Below are 21,690 nucleotides of genomic sequence, written 5' to 3' on the forward strand. Positions count from 1 at the left end.
TGGCGCGTGCATTCACACACAAACACACACTGAAATTACTGAACTGCATCCCAGAGAGAGCTGAATGATTTATAATAATAATCTAATTGTGATTTTTTTCCCCTAAAATTAAAATTTAAAATGTGATTATTATTAGGTTCCTCATCTTGTGTATTTTTCAACAAATTCAAGCAATAAATCATTCTATATTATGACCCACATTTAAACAGGAGCACTCTTGTCATCACTTTAACTGTTTTATTGCAAAATGGATCTATAGTTTTACTTGGCTCTGTTTAAAAGAAGCTCTTTGGGTTAGTTAGAAACCCCCTTATGGATAGATACATAATGACAATGTGTATTAAGAATAATGAAATCCTATCAGAAGCAATGAATCCAAAGTAGCAGAATCTGAATATGAGGGTGCAACAAGCTTTAAGCTTTAAAGGAGGAGGCTGGTGTGGAGGAGATAAAGCTTTGCCTGCATCAGTGTGGCATCAGCAATGATGCAAACAGGGATTTTTGAGAAGTACATCATATTCAGATGGACTGCTGTGATTGGCTGGGGGAGCTGGGAAGTGATAATTGTTGTAAGCTATCAGCCAATCAGGACTGAGGGTATGACTTCCCAAAACTAGCACTAACCTTCATCAATATTAGGTAGAATTAACTAGGACAATTATTGTTGCTCATATTGCAAATTTGATATCAACCGCTTTAATGAAGAGAATTATCATTTTTATGTCACTCCTTTTAATAAAAAACATACATAAAACATGGAAAGGTGATTTTTGTAAACATTCTTAAAAAGATGACACTTGAATGTTGGAATAATGTGCATAAAATCTCTGCTGCAGCAAAAAAGAACATATTAAACCGGTATTTTGACACATTTAAAGTTAAAGCAATACTGCAACTTCTGCAATTTCGAAGTTGCAGCAGACTATATTAGGATTTCATTTTACTTGTGAATAATTGCCCAGCCCTAATCCCAGACACCAAACATGAACAAGTTTAAGGTGAGTAGCCAACAGAAAATGATTATGCATTTTTCAAAACCTGGAAGTCATTCTAGCTAACTGCTACTGCTATTGAGTCTGATGGGTTCTCGTCTTACCAAATCACTGGTGCAAAAACAAACTTCAGTGCTTGCAAGAGCTCAATGCACTGCAGCATTGTACCTCAAATAAAACCAAAACTGGGTACCTCTGTTGGACTGGAAAAAAGTCAGCTGACTGGGAGTCCTTTCAAACCCCAGTGCAGCCTCGGTGGAGGGCTGGCAACATGAGCCCAGTCTGTTCGACAGTCTTGCCCTAAACTTAGGGGAGGTTTATGTCGTCGCTGTAATGGTGCTAAATTCTGCTGGTGCTCTTGGTGATTAACGCTGGTCCCTATTGTCATAGGGTAGAGCCTTCTACCCTCCTACCTTCAAACCTACATTATCCAGAACAAATGATTTGTTTGTTTTCCCCAGTTCAGAACTGAACTGGGAAAAAATGCATTTAAATTTGCTGCTCCCTCAGCCTGGAATGGTTACAAAAAGAGTTGAAACTCAATGAACACACTGGACAATTTTAAGAGAACGTTGAAAGACTTGGAGGCAGACACATCTGGATGCAAATGCTTCGATTAATTCTGGCTGATTCTGGTAAATAGCTGCTGCTTAAATTCTTGTGTTTTTTTGCATATCGACTACATATCTTGCATTTTGTTGTATGACTGTTTTTATGTATGTCTGAAACTCTGTTCACTGCTGCTGTCTTTACCAGGACACTCTCGAAAAAGAGATTTTTAATCTCAATGAGGTTTTCACCTGGTTAAATTAAGGCTAAATAAAATTTAAAAAATATACATGAACTGACATTTCCAAAAGAACAAAGATTTCACTGCCTCTTTATTTTTCTCTCAAATTGCACAAGACTGATGCTTTTAACTAGGGCTGGGAAAACTAATTGAAATTTAGATAAAATTGCAATACCACCTAGTGCAGTTTACAAATCCCAGAACCTTGCTTTAACATGAAATGTGTCAAAATAACAGTACGAATCCTTTAATTCACCAGAGATGTTATGCCCTTCAGATCGTGCAATCATGCAATTGTCTTTTATTAAGAACAAGAAATCCTTCTTTCCTCATTTTTTTTATAGGTTTTAAGGTTTTTTTCTTGATAAATAGAAATGATCATTCCTTTCAATACAACAGTTGATATTGAATCAAAACAATCACATTTGGGTACATTTTTTAAGTTTGTTGAGGCCTAGTTCAATCGATGTAATATTGCATTGGTTATAATATAGAGGGTTTTTTATTGTTTGTAATTGTTGGAAGATGAGGATCTTTAAATATAATCACTTATTAAATTGTAATCAGCTTTAAACTCTAAAATGTGCACATCTTTCCCCCTAGGGAGCATGAACCTGAATCCCCCCCAACAGTCTGATCAAATCAGAGAGAAAAGCTGGGTGTAAACATGCAAAAGAAAAGTGTATTATTAGAGTTTGGCTAGACTAACTAGGGCTGGGCAATCAATCACAAATTAGATTAAATCGCAGTATGTCCTGCTGCAATTCACAAATTGCATAAGTTTCAACATTTCTTTAACTTGAAGCTCAGCTTTAGTTCCCAGAAGTCATACCCCCAGCTGCTGTCAGCCTAGGGCTAGCTTTACCTCCTCCACCCCAGCCACCTCCTTTACAGCTTAAAGCAGGGGTGTCAAACTCAAGGCCCGGGGGCCAAACCTGGCCCGTGGTACAGTTATACCCATGAGGTCTGAAGATTTCCTCCACTATAACAATGTAAACTTAACCTTGATGATTTATAATATCCTTGGTAAATCATAAGAATTAGAAAGAGTAAAGAGTGAAAATAATTTGATAAAAAGTCAGAAATGTGGTAAAAGAAATTTGTTTTCATTTTGCATTTTCCAATTTGCATCTCTCAATTATGACATAAAGTTATGGTTTTGATGTTTCACATCATATTCTGACCTTTTCAAATCATAATTTTGAATTTTATCTCATAATTTTTCACGCTCTTAATTTTTAAGTCATATTTTGACATTTTAAAGTCATGAATTTGAATTCAGTCTTATCTTTTGACATTTTTTTACCTCCTGACTTTGAAATTTAATCCCAAAAATTAACCTTCTCATTTTAAAATCTTAAATTTTGATCTCATCTTTGGACATTTATAATTCAGTATTTTTAATTTTGTCTTATATTTTGACATTAAAAACTCATGATTTAGAATTTTATTTTATATTGTGACCTTTAAAATACTTGATTTTTGATCTTATCCAATATCTTTACCTTTCTAATCTCTTGATTTAGATTTTTTCTCATACCTTGACACTTTCAACTCCTAAATATAACTTTTAATCCCAAATATTGACCTTTTTGATTCAAAAGTTAAAATTTTATTATCTTTTACCTTTTAAACTCTTGATTTTGATTTTTATTTAACAACTGTTAAAAATCCTGATTTTAACTTTTGACTTTCCTTTATAAGACAGAATCATTTATCATAAATGTTATGTTTTTTCCCTATAATTTGTTTTCGGGCGAAGGTGAGGTTGACAGTCTGTGTGAAATTTTGACCCAGTTAGGCTCTCAGGTTAGACCCAAATTCAGAATTCAGTCCCTGCTGTGTTTGAGTCTGACGTCTCTGGCTTAAAGCTTGTTGCACCCTCATACTCAGATTCATGCTACTATGGATTTATTGCTTCTGAAGTCATTTGTTTTCAATATACATTGTCATTTATGTGTCCATCCATAAGAGGGTTTCTAGCCATATGTTCCCTGGAAAGTCAAAGCATGCTGCTTGACTAACCCAGAGCCTTCTCTGCCAAGTAAAACTGCATATTAATCTTGCAATAAAATGTTTAAATGTATGACGATTGTTCCTGACTGAATGTAGGTTATAATATAGAATGATGTATTGCTTGAATTTGTTGAAAAAAAGTTGAGGAATATAATAATTGCATATTAACCTGCAATATTGGGGAAAAAATTAAGATTATTTTAGCAAATTGCTCAGTCCTAGTACTAATAGAATAAATCAACTTTTTCTAAGTGCATGTAAACATACTGAGTGTCTAGATGCAGGCGGTCAGCAGTTTCCTCTTTCATGAGTAAAGGATGCCCAGGATGCTGTGCCCTAAACTAGCTCAAATGCTTTTTACAAGTAAGTTTACAAGTAGTTTTGCATATTAAGTCGTTTAGTTATTTTACGAGACACTGTTTGTCAGAAAATAACAGTTTTCATGACGTCAGATCTTTGAGAGCTGGGGGCGGCATGGATCCGCTGCTAATGATCCTGTGATTGACTCCTCCATTGTGTTTGTTCTGTCCAGTCTACATGGAGCACAGCTCTGTTAACCTCCTGACAGTAAATGCTGCATGAACAGCAGGTCAGGATGAAAACAACCAAGTTTAAAGGAGGACAGTTAATCCAACTGTTGTGTTTCTGTGTCTCAGCTGCCACACAATAAGACGTCTGATCCATTCCAGGATGCAGGGCAGTGAACAATAGCTGCAGGATGGTCAGGTTTATGAGATGGTGAGGACGGGGAACACAGTGGCTTATGAAGAATTAACGGTATTAGACTGGAGAGACAATTTAGCGGTTATTAAAACATTAAAAAAACCATATCAGACAGAAAAGAACATCCAGATTATGATAGAAGAACGGAATATAAAGAGACAACCTGTAGGATTTAAGTCTGAAGGGTTGGTCCTATTCTCTACTGAGTGTGGCAGATTAAACATATGAGGGTTTTTCACATTCATGATTTCAACACATGACATGATGTTTTAACTCCAGTGTATGCATTTATTTAATCATTGGTTTCTTCTGCTTTTCTTTCTGCACTCTGATAAAAGTCAATAACATATTTATTTAAAGAGGGTTATGAAATATGTGGTATCAATTAATTTTCCATTTTAACAACATTCTTGTTAACATATTGCAGCTACATAGCACCTATTCTGGCTGAATTGTCTTTAGAAACAGAAGCTAGTCTGCATGTTAACCATCAGTTTAGGCTCCAACCTCTTCGTGAAATCTCCTATGGGCTGTACACCATCTTGTTGATGCCATATGGATTCATATTGCATTTATGTGTTATATTTTGATGTATAACTAGCATATCTGGAATATTTCAAGTCATAGGGAGAGAGAATTTCCCATGTAAATACAACCCTAATTCCAAAAAAGCTGGGGCGCTGTGTAAAATGTATTTTATTCACAGTAGAACATAAACAACATGTCAGATGTTGAAACAAAGACATTTTACCTTTTCATGAAACTAGGGACAGGCTGGAGAAGTAACTAAAAATGGTAACTAATTAGGCTAATTGGCAACATGTCAGTAACATGACTGGGTATAAAAGGAGCATTTCAGAGAGCAGAGTCATTCAGAAGTAAAGATGGACAAAAGGTTCATCAATCTGTGAAAAACTGTGTCTAAAAATTCTGGAACAATTCAAGAAAAATGTTCCTAAATGTAAAATTGTGAAGACTGAATTTCCCACCATCTACAGTCCATAAAACATCAGCAGATTCAGAGAATCTGAAAAAATCTCTGTGCACTACACACATGGCTGTTGGTCAGTATTTGATGCTGGTGATCTTGGGGCCCTCAGGGGCCACAGCATTAAAAACAGGCATGATTCTGTACTGAAATCGCTGCATGGGCTCAGGAACACTTCCAGAAATCATTGTCTGTAAACACAGTTGGCTGTGCCAACCACAAATGACGGTTAAAGCATCATAGAGAGAAGAGGCCATATGTGAACAGGATTCAGAAACACCGCCGTCTTCTCTGGGCCAAAGCTCTTTTAACATGGACTGAGGAAATATGGAAAACTGTTCTGTGGTCAGATGAATCAAAATTTTAAATAATTTCAGAAACCACAGACCATGTCCTGTGGACCAAAGAGGAGAGGGAGCATCCAGCTTGTTCTCCTGGCTCAGTTCTAAAGCCTGCATCTCTGATGGTATGGGGTTGCATTAGTGCCTATGGCATGGGCAGCTTGGGCAGCACATCTGGAAAGGAACTATCAATGCTGAAAAGCAGAGAGAGGTTTTAGAGCGACATATGCTCCCATCCAGACAATACCTCTTTCTGCTGAATCACATACAACATCTATCACAACAGCATGGCTTCACAGGAGAAGAGTCCGGGTCCTGGACCGTCCAGACCTTTCACCAATAGAAAACACTCAGAGCATTGTTGAGAAGCAAGATTCCTACACCAGACAAGAATGGGACAGCATTCCTCTTCCAAACTCCATCGTCTGTTCTTCTCACCTCCCAGACATTTACAGACTGCTGTTAAAAGAAGAGGGGATGCTACACAATGGTAAACATGGTCCTGTCCATACTTTTCTGAGATGTGTTGCTGCCATCAAATTCAAAATGCACTAATATTTTCATAAAAAGTAAAAATGTCTTAGCTTCAACATCCCATACGTCCTCTATGTTCTACTGTGAATAAAAAGTGGGTTTATGAGATTTGACAACCATTGACTTCTGTTTTTACTTACATTTTACCCAGTGTCCCAACATTTTTGGAATTAGAGTTGTATATCTTGATAATGAATTCATATTTCTAATATAGCTATACTATCAATAGCTTGATTTACAGCATGTTCAGAGCAATAAAGAGTTTTGAATATTTAGGTTTGATAAATGCTTGAGTTGCCAAAATCAAAAACCAATCATTTTTAAAGATTAGGATTATCATGATGAGGATTTTTGCCTTGACTGAGCAGCCAAAATAATATGATAAAGTCTTATTATGAGCTCAGTATCATTGTATATTCAATCCTAAATATTACAATGTATTTTTTGTTTAAATAGGGCTGCAAAACATCATATTTTGATCATTAAAGTTCTCACTTAATATTTGCTTCCTTTCTGCTGATGCTGCTTCTAATCTGCTCTTCTCTCTCGAGTGTTTGAAGAAAGTATTACTAAATCAATGGAGCACTCTTTAAGTGTACTAGCATGGCGCCTTTAAGTGCTGCGGTTTCTCCTTGATGCAGCCCTCAGCGACAATTAAAGCCTCGGTGTTTCGATTTAACCTCAACCGTATCTTTGGCATTCGTCCTCTGCTTGTTTTGAATCATCAGCACGTGTGCAACGAGGTGATAACCTGGCAGTCTGTACTCAAAAAGAGGTCAAAGATTTAAGAATAACCAGATAAATTTAAGGATTTAGAAGTGTTTTTAATATTTCTGCTCACTGAAGCGCGTGCGATAGTCTTTGGATTATCGAAGGCATTAAAAGAACATCAAGCAAACGAATAAAACAACATTTTTAATTTGAACTTTCTCCAGACATATGGGGCATTCATAACTCTCCCTCAGCATATGGAGCATCACTAACTCTCTCTTAGCATCTGTTGCGTTCAGGTCTGTCTTGGCGTTATGGAGATGAGACGATAAGTGTGTCTTCTTACTGGGAAGTAGGTTAACCAGCTCCTTAAAGCCTCCAGACTGTCCGTCAATAATGACAGTTGGAGGGGGACAGAAGGAAGAGGGAGGGAGGAGGGGGAGACATGAAGGAGGGAGGAGAGAAGGAAAGGAGAGGAAGGAGGACAGGAGGTGAGATAAGACGAAGAGGAGAGAGGAGGAGGGAGGGAGGCAGAAGGTTAATGAGGCGTCAGAGGGAGACAGAGGGGAGGAGGGAGGAGGTCTATTGTGGTGAAGAGGAGGAGGAGAAATCAATGGCAGCAGCAGAAGGCAGCTATAGAGCAAGCACGGGGGGTAAAACAGCGCCGCAGATCCTCCGCCTGTCTGTGTCACTGCGTACAGGTGTTTCTTTAAAAAAAAAAAAAAAACTTGAAAATTAACACTGCAGCTCTTTTATTAAGTCTTTAAATAAATAAAGAGGATCTGGTTTTAATCTGCCAAAGTTTCTTATAACAATATTTTAACTCTGTATTGTTTTATTTCTGCCTTTATTTACGAAGGAGGACAGAGGGATAAGAGAGAGGGACCTGACGGAGCCACAGGTCAGACTTGAACCTGAGGGCGCAACCGAACCACGAGGCTGTCCGCTAGGGCTGCTCCATCACAGCAAAACGCCATTATCAGGGTTATTCTGATTCATGCAATGATTACAATCATTAAACATGATTACTTATTAATTTTCAAAAATTTATCAAACTTAAACACTTTGAAAAAGAAGCAATAAATAAAAAACAAATGTGCGATAAACGTAAAAAAGACTTACTTTCATGGTCAAAATATCACAACATACTAGGGTCGGTAAAAAAAACTAAAAAATAATCAAATTTTGTTTTTTCTCCCCCAGTATTTCCGTTTTATGTGATTATTTTAAGGTTCCTCTTCTCATGTTTTATTCAACAAACAAAGAAAAAAAAATCTTCTATCATAATCAGCACAATATGAGATTAAAGAGGATACATGCAGATATTCACAATTACACAGAGAGCGTAGGGCTGGGAAATACATCAATTCAATCAATAAAACAGGTTCTAAGGAAAGCGAGATATAGAGAGATTTTTTTCTTAAACTTCACGGCAATAACACCAAAAATGTGTTTTTAGTCAGCAGCTCTGACACAGGTCAGAGATTAGGTTTCAAACTATCAAGCGTTTCATCGTTTTCACCTGACACTGCTCAAAAATACCTGCTGGTGCTAAATTACTCTATTTGGTATTTGTTTTTATTCCTGGCACACATTCCCGACCCATTACAAAGAGCTTTATGACCCGCTTTTGGGTCTCCAACCACCAATTGAGAACCACTGCTTTAAAAGACCATCAATGCCCGTTTGTGCAGCAGTGATTTGCTTTAAGAGACTTGGCTGGTTGTGGTGTAGGACCCACAAGACTCAACAGCAGTCCGAGTGAGGTCAAAGCTAAACTGCCCCCCCCATGTCATATCACATGCTCAGACACACCCCTACATTAACACGGACACACCCCTACCTTAACATGATGTCCCTCCATGTAGTGAGTGGCGTCTCTGAAGAGTCGGTACATGACGAAACCCTGAGGGTCGATGCTGTCGATGAGAGGATACGCTGTCTGGAAACAAACAAAAGGTTTTTCATAATCCATGCTCAAAGTCACCAAACAAACAGACCTCTCATCATAAAATCCCCCTGACTTTACCTGTAAATCTGAAGAGTACATTCTTTAAATATTTTAAAAGCTTTGGCAGATCTGATGCCAACTCTCCAGTATTAATATAAACTCATTTATGACAAAGGTTTTTCCGTCTGTCACCCCCGTTGTGACTTAAATGTATCGTATAAACATTCATTCATGGACTACAGGAGACAATCTGTCTTTGACTGTTGTGTTTGTGTTGAGTCTGTTTGGGGTTTTCAGCCTTCAGACGACTGTAAATGAACCGACACACTTCATACACAAACAGAGCAGACGACGCTGTTAGCATGTCAAAGAACGTGGCAGAGGGCTGGCGGCATGTAAACGCCATCAGCTGTTTGTTACCAACACAGTGGTTACAGAACAGAACTGCTTTAAATCTGAGAAAAAAAGCTCTTAGTTCTGTTTTAATCCTCAGGTGAGCAATAGTTCACAGTTTTAACGTTATATTGATATCTTTTCAAATTAGACATAGGGAATAAAAACATCTAAATCAAAACAGATCATGATGAGACAGCTAAAAATGACTTCAGACCCAAAACTCAGTGAAAACATACTTTATAGTAAGAACCACTGACAGTTAAATGACCACAAGATTATCTATTATGTTTACATTAAATTGGACATTATCATTTTATTCAGATTAGATTAGTTTTAAAGTTTATTTCTGAGTTTTCATATAACAAGCAATGCAGACAAACTCAGGAACACTGTCGATATTACACAAAAACTATGGCAACAATTTAAAAACATGGCTAGAACTGATGATAAGCCCTTCTGGACAGTCCCACACATTTTTCCTCAAAGTTTTGCTGATGTACAATACTTGATGGAAAACATCCCTCTCAACCTGTTTCACTCAGTTTTACAAATAGCATCAATGTATTTGTGCAATCACAGGGAAATCCCTTGCTCACAGCTAGTTTGAACCACGATTTATAAGAGTTGCCAATGAATTTGGGCAATTATGTCAAAAAAACAGTGTTTGTGCAATCTGGAAACCCTTTCTCCTTGCCAGTTTGAACCAATGTCTAAAATATTGCCGATGCATTTTTGCAATTACAAGGCAAACCCTCTCTTCTCACCATTTCCACCAACTTTTCCTAACATCGCCAACATAAAGTGTTTGTGCAATTTGATTGGAAACCCATGCTACTTGCCAGTTCCACACTTTTTTTTTTTTACCTTACTAATGTATTTGAGCAATTTAGAGATGAAAACCTTTAACCAATTACATTTCCTGCCTAATTTTCCAAATGTTGCCAATTTTTGTGCAATTTCAGATTGGAACCCAGCTTCACCCACTCTTTAAAATGTTGCCAAACTGTTTGTGCAATTACCAGGAAAAACCCTTGCCCCTTGCCAGTTTCTCCATTTTTCCTAAAAATATTGCCATTTTACAGTGTTTGTGCAAAAAAGATGGAAGCCGTTGCTCATTACCAGTTCCACACATTTTTTAAAATGTTGCCAATGTATTTGAACAATTTAGAGAGGAAAACATTTGGCCCTTGCTAGTTCTACCAACTTTTTCACATGTTGCCAACATACAATATTTGTTCAGTTTGATTAGAAACCCTTGCTCCTTGCCAGTTTGAGCCAATGTCTAAAATATTGCCGATGCATTTTTGCAATTACAAGGCAAACCCTCTCTTCTCACCATTTCCACCAACTTTTCCTAACATCGCCAACATAAAGTGTTTGTGCAATTTGATTGGAAACCCATGCTACTTGCCAGTTCCACACTTTTTTTTTTTTACCTTACTAATGTATTTGAGCAATTTAGAGATGAAAACCTCTAACCAATTACGTTTCCTGCCTAATTTTCCAAATGTTGCCAATGTGTTTGTGCAATTTAAAAGGGTAACTGTCCCTTGTCACCAGTTTCCCAAAGGTTTTCAAATGTTGCCAATTTTTGTGCAATTTCAGATTGGAACCCAGCTTCACCCACTCTTTAAAATGTTGCCAAACTGTTTGTGCAATTACCAGGAAAAACCCTTGCCCCTTGCCAGTTCCTCCATTTTTCCTAAAAATATTGCCATTTTAGAGTGTTTGTGCAAAAAAGATGGAAGCCGTTGCTCATTACCAGTTCCACACATTTTTTAAAATGTTGCCAATGTATTTGAACAATTTAGAGAGGAAAACATTTGGCCCTTGCTAGTTCTACCAACTTTTTCAAATGTTGCCAACATACAATATTTGTTCAGTTTGATTAGAAACCCTTGCTCCTCACCAGTTCCACCAACTTTTAAAAATGTTGCCAGTGTTTTGTATATTTATGTGGAAAACCCTTTCTCCTTGTCAGTTTGAACCACTATCTTAGAAACTGGCAAATCAAGGAAAACCCTCTCTTCTCACCAGCTCCACCAACTTTCCCAAATGTTACCAACATAAAGTGTTTGTGCAATATGAATTAAAAAACCACACTACTTGCCAGTTCCACACTTATTTTAAAGGTTATCAATGTATTTCAGCACTTTAGAGAGGAAAATCTTTAACCAGCTTCACCTACTTTTCCAGATATTGTCCATGCATTTGTGCAATTTGAACAGAAGCTTTCCCTTGTCACCAGTTCCACCCATATTTTTTTTCAAATGTTACCAATGTACAGTATTGGTGCAAAGTAGAGAGAAATCCTTGTTTCTTGCCAGTTCAAACCAATTTTTAAAATGTTGCCAATGTATTTTTGCAATTACAAGTAAAACCCTTGCTCCTCACCAGTTCCACCAACTTTTTAAAATGTTGCCAATGATTTTGTACATTTATGAGGAAAACCCTTGCTCCTTGCCAGTCCTTTCATTTTCGCCAATATTGCCAATGTACAGTATTTGTGCAATTAGACCAAAACTCTTGCGTCTTGCCAGTTCCACACATTTTCTAAAATGCTGCCAATGTATTTGAGCAATTCAGAGAGGATCTGTGCAATTTACAGGGAAACTTTCCTTTGTCACCACTTCCTCCCACCTCTCCAAATGTTGCCAATGTATTTGTGCAATTTAGAGGGAAACTTGTGTGTCCTGCCGGTTCCAGTCACTTTTCCAAAGTTTGTCAACTTTGTGCAATTAAGAGGGAAACCATTGATCACGATCTTTCCCTCTCATTTGGTTGGAAAATATGACAAGATAATTAAATTTCTGTACGTTTCAATAGCACCGATAACTCCACTCCATTAAAATGATAGGGATCTGATTATTAGAAATAAATGTTTTTAAGAGAAATGAAAATTCAGACAACCTCAGTAAATGGAAATATTGCATATGTTTAGGTACAATTCAGACAGTGTGGGAGTTTTACTGCTATTTTTCATCATTTAAAACAAAAAATGCCCAATATTGGCTTTTGTTTATGTTATAATGGTATATATCATGTATCACCACTGTGCCTTACATATCAAGAAATGTTTTTTCTGGTCCATATCACTCAGCCCGATCACTGAACAGCACTTGAACAAATCTGATCCTACAGTTTATGTTTTTAAAACCCTTGTTATAATGAAATAAAGACATTGAAGTTTCAGAGGCTGCACAAACTTTTCCAGATGCAGCTGCAAACAAACTCTGCAGCAGCTGCTCTGTCAGAGTCACTGAATAGCTGTGTTATTAAGAGCCCTCTTTATGCCTGTCCTGAGGCCTGCCGACAGAAAAAACGACGAGGCAACAGAAAACAACGAATACAGATGTGATCAGCAGCAGGCAGCTCCCATCAGCATGACAGAGAGCGCTCAGAGGGCGTATTTAGGGGTAAACACGGCTTCAATTAACTACCAGTTGGAGTGGACGTTTGAGTGTTTTAGTGTCTCACCATGCCAGTCTCTGCTGTGAAGATGACGATCTCGTAGAGTGGAGCGAGCTGCTGGAACAGATAGTCAATGCCTGGACGTTTCTTAAACCTCCAGCCTGTGGACAACTGAAAACAAATGCAGAATTAAAGGTTAATTTCTAAACTTATACACACATTTAAGGCCTTAATGGCTGCAAGAAACACATAGTTTTGATGTTGCTGCTGCAGCAAATTTCTTCAGGTTGCAGCGGTGAGAGAGGCTACTGCAACAAAACCATTGGTTTAATCAAATTGCTGCACATTGATCAGGTGAACGCATCCTAACTCCTCTCCAACTGTATATCTGTAAAAACAGAAGCATTAACTGATTGTGCTTGCTTGCAGAGGGTCCTTGACTAGTATGCTTTTCCCCCTACCATAGTCTCATTCACCCATTTGAGTGTGCATGAACTTGGAAAAAAAAGCAAAAATTCACCATGAATAAGATCAGGAGCTGTTAATGAATGACACCAATAGATGTTGGGATGGTTTATCCGTTGAGGCTAAGCTGCATCGATAACTTGCAGCTGTGATTACAGCCATAAAAAGTGGGTAACAGTCAAAGCGTTTACTCTTCATATCAGCGTCTGTGTTTTATGTGTGGTTAGAGGGTGAAAGGTTGCTGGTTGTTTGTGTGTTTGAGTATAAAAGGCTGTTGAAAAGAAAGATGTAAGACGAGTGTGTTTGTTGAAGTTGTGCAGTGACACAAAACAACAATACACTTAAGCGTGCAGTGACAGGAAGCAAAGTTCAAGTGCCGTGGCAGGTGGAGGTGTTTACATCTGTCTTCTTTAAACAGGCGGCAGGTGTCGGGTTACAGCTGCACACCTGTCAGGTAGGTGGGCTGACAGTGAGTGTATGTGGGAGGGTATCTCAGCAGACAACGGGACAGGTGGACAGATGGTGGGACACACCTCTGACGCTACACCTGTCCTATAAAACCACCAAACCGTCAGACTGCCCTCCACTGCTGCTGTTTGATTGTGATGCAAAAATCCCTCCATTCATCAGAGGCATCTCTTTATTTCTCCTCTTTAGAGACGAACAAACATGAATAGAGATGTTAGAGGAGGAGAAAGGAGATCAGCACCAGTGTTTCTCTCTTTATGACACTAGCGCTGCACAATCTAGCTGCATTTGTGATGTCAGGCTGTGCAATTACAGTGGTGTTACAAAATCTCAGAAAGCAATACATCATGCTACGACCTAAAGAAATTCAATAACAAATGAGAAACAAAGTGACTGAAATCTATCAGTCAGGAAAAGTTTACAAAGGGAGTTGATTAGCAAGTTTTTCTTTGACTTCCGGATAAAAGTTTGACACTTTGAAGTGGGTTTTGAGAGTCTACATGAGCATACTGTAAAAGTGAAGGTGTTACTCAACCCGTCACAACCAAAGAGCCAAATTGTTGAAAAATACATTTGCAAGAGCCATAATCTAAGTCAGGGGTGTCAAACTCAAGGCCCGGGGGCCAAATCCGGTCCATGGTGCTGTGGTACCCAGCCCACGAGATTATGTCATATTTCTATTTTAATTGGCCCGCTGGTATGAGGCCTGCAGATTTACTACAGTATAAAAATGTAAACTAAAAGAGTAAAAATATTTAGATAAAAATTCAGGAATGTGGAAAATAAATTAATTTGTTTTCATTTCATATTTTCAATTTTGCATCTCATAATCAAATTTATTGTTTGACTTTTATTTCAGATTTTGACCTTTTAAATAGGGCTTAACGATTTATGAAAATAATCTAACTGCGATTTTTTTCCCCAATATTGCAATTGTGATATAATATGCGGTTATTTTTAGGTTCGTCATCAAATTAAACTAAGTATGAAATACTTGATAAAAAAATCCAAATGTGGTTTGGCTCATAAAGCAAACTGATATCAATTGCTCAAATTTTTGTAAACTATTCTAATAAAAAGACAATTGAATGTCTGCATAATGTGTAGAGCAGAAAATCTGCTGCAAAAAAGTTGTATCAAAGTGGTATTCTGACACATTTCAGGTTAAGGAAATATTGCACGGTCTACGATTTAAAAAGTTGCAGCAGATAATATTGCGATTTGATCTAGTTTGAGATTAATTGCCCATCACTACTATTAAATTCAGAATTTTGACTTTTGACATCAAAGTTCAACCTTTTAAATTCACAATAGTGAATTTTAAGTCATATTTGGACATTTTCAACTCACTATTTCCAATTTGATCTAACCTTTTGACCTTTTCAACTCCTAACTTTGACATTTAATCCCACATTTTGACCTTTTAGACTCACAATTTAAAATTTTGCCTCGTGTTTTTACCCTTTAAAATCATGATTTTGAATTTTATGTAATATTTCCATTCTTAAAACTCCCAACTTTAACATTCTCTCTCATATATTTGCCCTTTAAAATCATTATTTTGACTTTTAATTTTGTGTTTTGACCATTTGAACTACTCAGTTTGAAATTCATCTCAGATTTTGAGTCTTCAACTTGTAATTTTGACTTTTTTAAATCTGAAAATTATTTATTACCAGTTCTCAGTTAGTTTTCCCCATTGTTTTACTGGTGCAAATGACAGTTTAGGGTTAAATATTGACCCTGCTAGGCTCTCAGGTTAGACCTAAATTCAGAAACCGGCCCCTGCTGTGATTGAGTTTGACACCTCTGATCTAAGTGTTGAAAAAGTGGCAAAATGGGTTGAAGTGGCAATAAAATTAAGTTAAAGGTGGCAAAAATTAGTGAAAAGGGACAAAAATAGGTACGAAGTGACAAAAAATGAGTGACAGGTGGCAAAAATGGTCAGAAAACAAACGAGTGAAAAGTGACTAATATGGGCAATAATCAGCAAAAAGGTGACAAAAATTAGCAAAGAGGGGCAAAATGGGAAAAAAAAGTGGCATTTAATGGAAAAAGGCAGCTTAAATGGGCAAAAAAAAGGGGTGAAAAAGGGCAAAATTCAGAATAAATCTGGCATAAGTGAGATAAAAGTGACAAAAAGAAGCAGGAAAAATTGGGCTAAAAGCAATATAAATTGATTAAATGTGGCAAAAAGTGGTAGAAAAAATGCAAATAAGTGCAATGGAAATATACAGAAAAAGATACAGGCTGACAATCAAGTTTGCCAGCTAAAGCCACTGTATAAGTATGGGAAACAAACTGATAAAAGTGACTTGCAATGGTTTATTTCTGTTGTCAAAGTTTCCCTTTGTTAAGGTTTTCTGGGGGGGAATAATATTTCAAATTAAGACACAAAAGAGCCAAATGTGGCTCTAGAGCCACACGCTGAGTATCACTTCTCTGATAAACTTGTTTTTGTGTCCATGATGAACTTCTTTCTGCAGTTTTTCTTTTAGCTTTGCATCTGTGAGGAGACATACCGACCACTCCGGGTGCAGCAGGACGTCGGTGAGCTCCAGCACCAGCGTGTAGGGAGGTTGGTAGTATGGCTCCTTCAGAGGGTCAGGCAGCAACTTCGGGCTCGTCGGCTCGATGATCATCTGCAGGGGACAGAAACAGAAACAGCAGGTCAACATCAATCGTAACTCATGAATATATTTCAGAATAACGTCCCCTGTTTGATGAGGAAGTTGGCAAGTCAAAGGAAATTCTGACATGAAAAGAAATATCCATATTTGATATTATCTCTTTTTAGAGTCTGCTTCTATGACAGGTCAGAAAAAGCCAGACTGTAAGAAGGGATAGGCCCGTGTCAAGACAATAAGTTTACTTTAAGATATTTTACACAAAAAACCTGCAGGAAAACTTTTTTTTGGATTTACAATGTCCAAAAATTTTAACATGGAAGATCCTGTCAACAACCAGAAGGTGGACTCACATTAACCCACGTTATCATAATAGCTATTCTCTAAAGCAGTGGTTTTCACTCCTGAGGCTGGCCACACACTAGACGATTTTTTAATCTGAAACGATTTTAAAACCACAGAGAGAGACCACGGACCACAGACCTCAGGACAATTCCAAAGATTTTTTATTGTTAATCCTCTGAACGCACACACTAGATGACTCAGCCAGACTGTTAGATCACTGGAGACCACACACCTGCCTACCTGCCTACAACTTCGCGTGATCATGTGACTTCAGGAAAAGAAAAAAAAAAAAAAAAGGAAAGCGCGGATGTCTGTCGCTACCGTCTTGCTGTCTCTCTACAACAGGCTGTCCTGACGTGTTACAGGTGAAGCAAAAATCACAAAACATGGGAAAGACTCGAGATGAAATCATGGCTGAAATTAAGTTAAGGTTGTGTTTATGGTTGTGAGCAGTGAAAGTATGCATGATCCAGCTGTGACACTACCCAGTGTGCTCACTCTCATTGGTTGTTGTGGGTACTCCGTCAGCGGCACTACGACCTAGAATCAAAAATATCAAATGTGTTTGATATTAACGATTTGGGATTTTGGAGGCTACAACGCGATTTGGAGCAGTAAATTAATCGTGTTGACACTACACACAAGGATTATTCGGGCAAACAGTCGTTTGCGACAAGGCTCCTCTTGGGATACGCCCCCACGATTGTCGGGGGAGGCAAATCTTGCCTCAAATCAGGCTTAAAATCCTGTAGTGTGTGGCCGGCCTAAGGTGAAGCCAAAATCTCAAGGCACACCATATTCATATCGATACAAAATAGAGTGTTTAAATGATGTTACAGTCAAGGGAGAGGTCTTAGAGGTCAGCAAAACCATGGTCTATTGTTATGTTAAACTGTGATAGCCAATATACTTAACCTAAATAATAAACGATCTTATCAAAGCGACAAATAATTAGTTTTATTTATCTATGCTTTGGTAAGATACAGCCTTCTTAACAATGTAATCCCGTTAAAACAGAATGACCTTTATTGGTAATGTTGACAGTACTGATGGAGACACTAAACTAAATGATTAGGAAAGTAACGTTAACTTCATAGCCAGGTTTTGAGAAGAACTGAGTAGTTGTGAAGAGACAACAACCAGGCTGACATGGCAAAAATGGGTTTAAAGTCATGAAAAAATGTGGCAAAATTGGGCAAAAAAAGTGGTGAAATAAAGAGCCAAGCAATCCAAAAGAGGGCAAAAAGGTGTCAAAAAATGGTTAAACGTGGCAAAATGGTTTAAAAGAAGCAAAAAGAAGTTGTAAAAATGATTTAAAAAAGCACCAGCAAAATGGGTTGAAGGATTTGAAGGAAGTGGCAAAACTTGGGTAAAAGTAGCATGAATGAATAATTTCAACACCCAACAGCTGACCATGCTATTCAGCTCTAAATGAGAGAACTGTTAGCCAGGATGCTAGCACCAATGCTACTGACCCAACACACATTCACTGATATCAGTAAATCATACTGGGGAGGGGACATTCTCAGGGGCCCAGCCAGATCTGTGGACAGGCCTGGTGACAGTCATAAAGTTGTACAAATTCCCAAGGCACACCTAGACTTGCCTCAAGGCACACAAGTGTGCTTTGCCCCACCATTTCAGAACAACTCATCTAAAGTTTATTTATAAGGTTTGAATTTGTATTTATACAGTCATGGATGAAAGTATTGGCACCCCTGGAATTTTACCGTAAAATACACAATTTCTCTCAGAAATTGTTGCAATTAAAAATGTTTTTGGTATACACATGTTTATTGCCTTTATGTGCATTGGAGCAACAAAAAAAATCAGAAGAAAAAAGCCAAAATTGACATAATTTTACATAAAACTCAAAAAATGGTCCGGACAAAATTATCGGCACCCTTTTAAAACTGTGGGTAAATCATTTTATTTCCAGCATGTGATGCTCATTTAAACTCACCTGCGGCAGTAACAGGTGCTGGCAATCTAGAAATCACACCTGAAGCCAGTTAGAATGTCTAAAAGTTGACTCAGCCGTTGTGTTGTGTGCCTGTGTGTGTCACACCAAGCATGGAGAAGAGAGAGAAAAGCCCAGAATTGTCTGAGGACTTACGAAGCAAAATTGTGGAAAAATATGAACAATCTCAAGGTTACAAGAAAGACCATCTCCAGAGGTCTTGAAAGTCCTTTGTCCACTGTGCGTAATATAATCAAGAAGTTTATAACCCATGGAACTGTGGCTAATCTCCCTGGACGTGGACGGAAGAGAAAAATTGACAAAAGAATGCAACGCAGGATAGTTGGAATGGTGGATAAACATCCTCAGTCAACTTCCACACAAATTCAGGCTGTCCTGCAGACTCAGGGCGCAAAAGTGTCAGCTGGGACCATATGTGGTCATCTGAATGAGATGAAGCGCTATGGCAGGAGACCGAGGAGAACCCCACTGCTGACAAAGAGACATAAAAAAGCTAGAATGGAGTTTGCAAAAAAGTACCTGAGTAACCTCAATCCTTCTGGGAGAACATTTTGAGGACAGATGTGACTAAGGTAGAGCTTTTTGGAAAAGCATGTCATTCTACTGTTTACAGAAAACAGAATGAGGCCTACAAAGAAAATAACACAGTACCTACAGTCAAACATGGTGGAGGTTCAAAGATGTTTGCTGCCTCTGGCACTGGGTGCCTTGACTGTCTGCAAGGAATCATGAAATCTGGAGACTATCAAAAAATGTTGGACCGCAATGTAGGGCCTAGTGTCAGAAAGCTGGGTCTGGGTCAGAGGTCATGGGTGATCCAGCAGGACAATGATCCCAAACATACCTCAAAAAGCACCAAGAAATGGTTGGAGACAAAGCTGGAGAGTTCTGAAGTGGCCAGCAATGAGTCCAGATCTAAATCCCATTGAACACCTATGGAGAGATCTCAGAACTGCTGTTGCAAGAAGCACCCTTCAAATCTGAGAGACCTGGAGCAGTTTGCAAAAGAAGAGTGGTCCAAAAATCCATTTGAGAGGTGTAAGAAGCTTGCTGATGGTTATAGAAAGGATTGGTCTCAGTTATTCTTTTCCAAGCAACCAAATATGAAGTTGAGGGTGCCAGCAATTTTGTCCGGCACATTTTTTGAATTTTGTGTAAAATTATGTCAATTTTGTCATTTTTCTTCTAATTTTTTGTTTTGTTCCAATGCACAAAAAGGAAATGGACATGTGTAAACCAAAAACATTTGTAATTGCAATAATTTCTGGGAGAAATGATGTTTTTTCTGGTAAAATTCCAGGGGTGCCAATACTTTCATCCATGACTGCATATATTTTCACAATTTTCTATTTCACCACTATGTGACATTTAATTCACCATAAGTAAACAGTGAATTATCTAAAGGCAGTTTTTGTTCATAAACCTCTTGTTTTATGAACCGTATGTCCTCAGTTTGATCTGCTTTTTTTTTTATCAGAAACCCATGACTGAATGCGTTTCACTCACCTGTCTGTAGTCTTGAAAGTATTTGAAAGTTCTTTTCAGCTGTTGGACGACTGGAGGATCTTAGAGAAAGAAGACAGAGAAAATACTGTTCAACATGAAGTCCAATAGGCACTAAAGATCGGATCAGGTCAGAGCAGTGTAGTTAACATTCACGACATATAAACAGGTTTATAGGGGAAGTCACACACTGTTTACAAGAATGACTTTCATTTTTGGCTGAACTGTTTTATTTGGAAAGGGGAAAAAAATTCTGGGGTTAGATTCCCTTTAAATTGCGCAGAGGTAAACCAGAGTGTTCACAGCTGTAGTCTTAATGGGTCATAAAAACTACAACTCCCTTAGGAGCCTGCATCCCTAACAGCTGATAAAATCAGAGCAGCTCAATGAGCGTGTCTGGACCTCAACAAACAGACAAGATGGATGATTCTAGAAAGATGATATCAGCCTTAGTGGGGACCGTCATGATGGACTGCTTTTATTTTTAGTTTGATTGGAGACTAGAGAACAAATACAGAAGGTGACAACAAAAACGACAACGGATGCTGTAGGGATGGGAACAAGAACCGGTTCCAGTCGGTTCAATCCATGGATGTCATTTACATTTAATCCAAACGATTCCCTTATCAATGCCTTACTGCCATGCGCCTTGAAAACGCGGACTCACGAGAGTCAGTCAGTGAGGCGAAGAAGAACAGAGAAGTGGAGGAAGTAAACATGGCCAACTGCGACAATAACAGGCTAAAGCAGTCAAATGTGTGGCTTCCTTTTTCCAAAAAGTGGCGCCAAACACACAACGTGCAACATCTGTTGAACTATGATTTCATGCAAGGCTGCACTTTTTTGCACACAAACTGTTTATTTTGTACAAGATGTCAATTTATTATTATACCTCCAGAGATCTAGAGAGATCTCTGTCTCTTTTTCCTTTCTGAAAGGGTAAAAAAAAAAACATAAATTGAGATATTTTAGTGAAATGCATCTCGACAGTTTTAAAACCTCTTGGAGAATGAGTCATATAGGTTGTGACTCTAACATATGTAACCCTGAGTATGTGCAGAAATGTGATAAATGTCAAATCTAAGACACTGGAGCTCAGCTGTATGAGCTCTGATTGGTCAGTAGGATGATGACATGTGGCTCAGTTGAGCAGATTTATCATGAGTGCGATCGCCTGGTTTGACCTGCAGCCTCCAAACTGATCAATGAGGCAGACACGCATGCTGCTGATGATGCCACTGATGCCACTGATAAACCAGCGAGCCGAGTCCTGCTAATAACACCTCCAGCTGTCAACACGCTCATGATTAATAATAATAAAGACTCACTTTCCCATGGGGCCGAGGGCTCATTACTTCAAATAGGAGCACAATAGCAAGGCGCACACGCTCTCAAACACACGCGTGCCTCTCACATGCTGAAGCTAGCATGCTCTGCTCCCAGGGGAC

At 38.2% G+C, this 21,690-nt stretch overlaps 1 protein-coding gene across 1 annotated transcript in view; it reads right to left on the bottom strand.

Annotated features, from left to right (window-relative positions):
* timm50 (translocase of inner mitochondrial membrane 50 homolog (S. cerevisiae)) overlaps nt 1-21,690 on the bottom strand; it is a 78,759-nt gene that overhangs the window by 5,598 nt on the left and 51,471 nt on the right. Inside the window, exons 5-8 of the mRNA XM_041813925.1 lie at nt 20,246-20,304; nt 16,309-16,428; nt 12,920-13,024; nt 8,939-9,037 (exon numbers count right to left, since the gene is read on the bottom strand). Of these exons, the coding sequence (XP_041669859.1) occupies nt 8,939-9,037; nt 12,920-13,024; nt 16,309-16,428; nt 20,246-20,304 (383 nt within the window). The remainder of the gene's footprint in view (nt 1-8,938; nt 9,038-12,919; nt 13,025-16,308; nt 16,429-20,245; nt 20,305-21,690) is intronic.

The sequence above is a fragment of the Cheilinus undulatus genome, linkage group 2 (genome assembly GCF_018320785.1).
Source record: "Cheilinus undulatus linkage group 2, ASM1832078v1, whole genome shotgun sequence".
Taxonomy (NCBI): domain Eukaryota; kingdom Metazoa; phylum Chordata; class Actinopteri; order Labriformes; family Labridae; genus Cheilinus; species Cheilinus undulatus.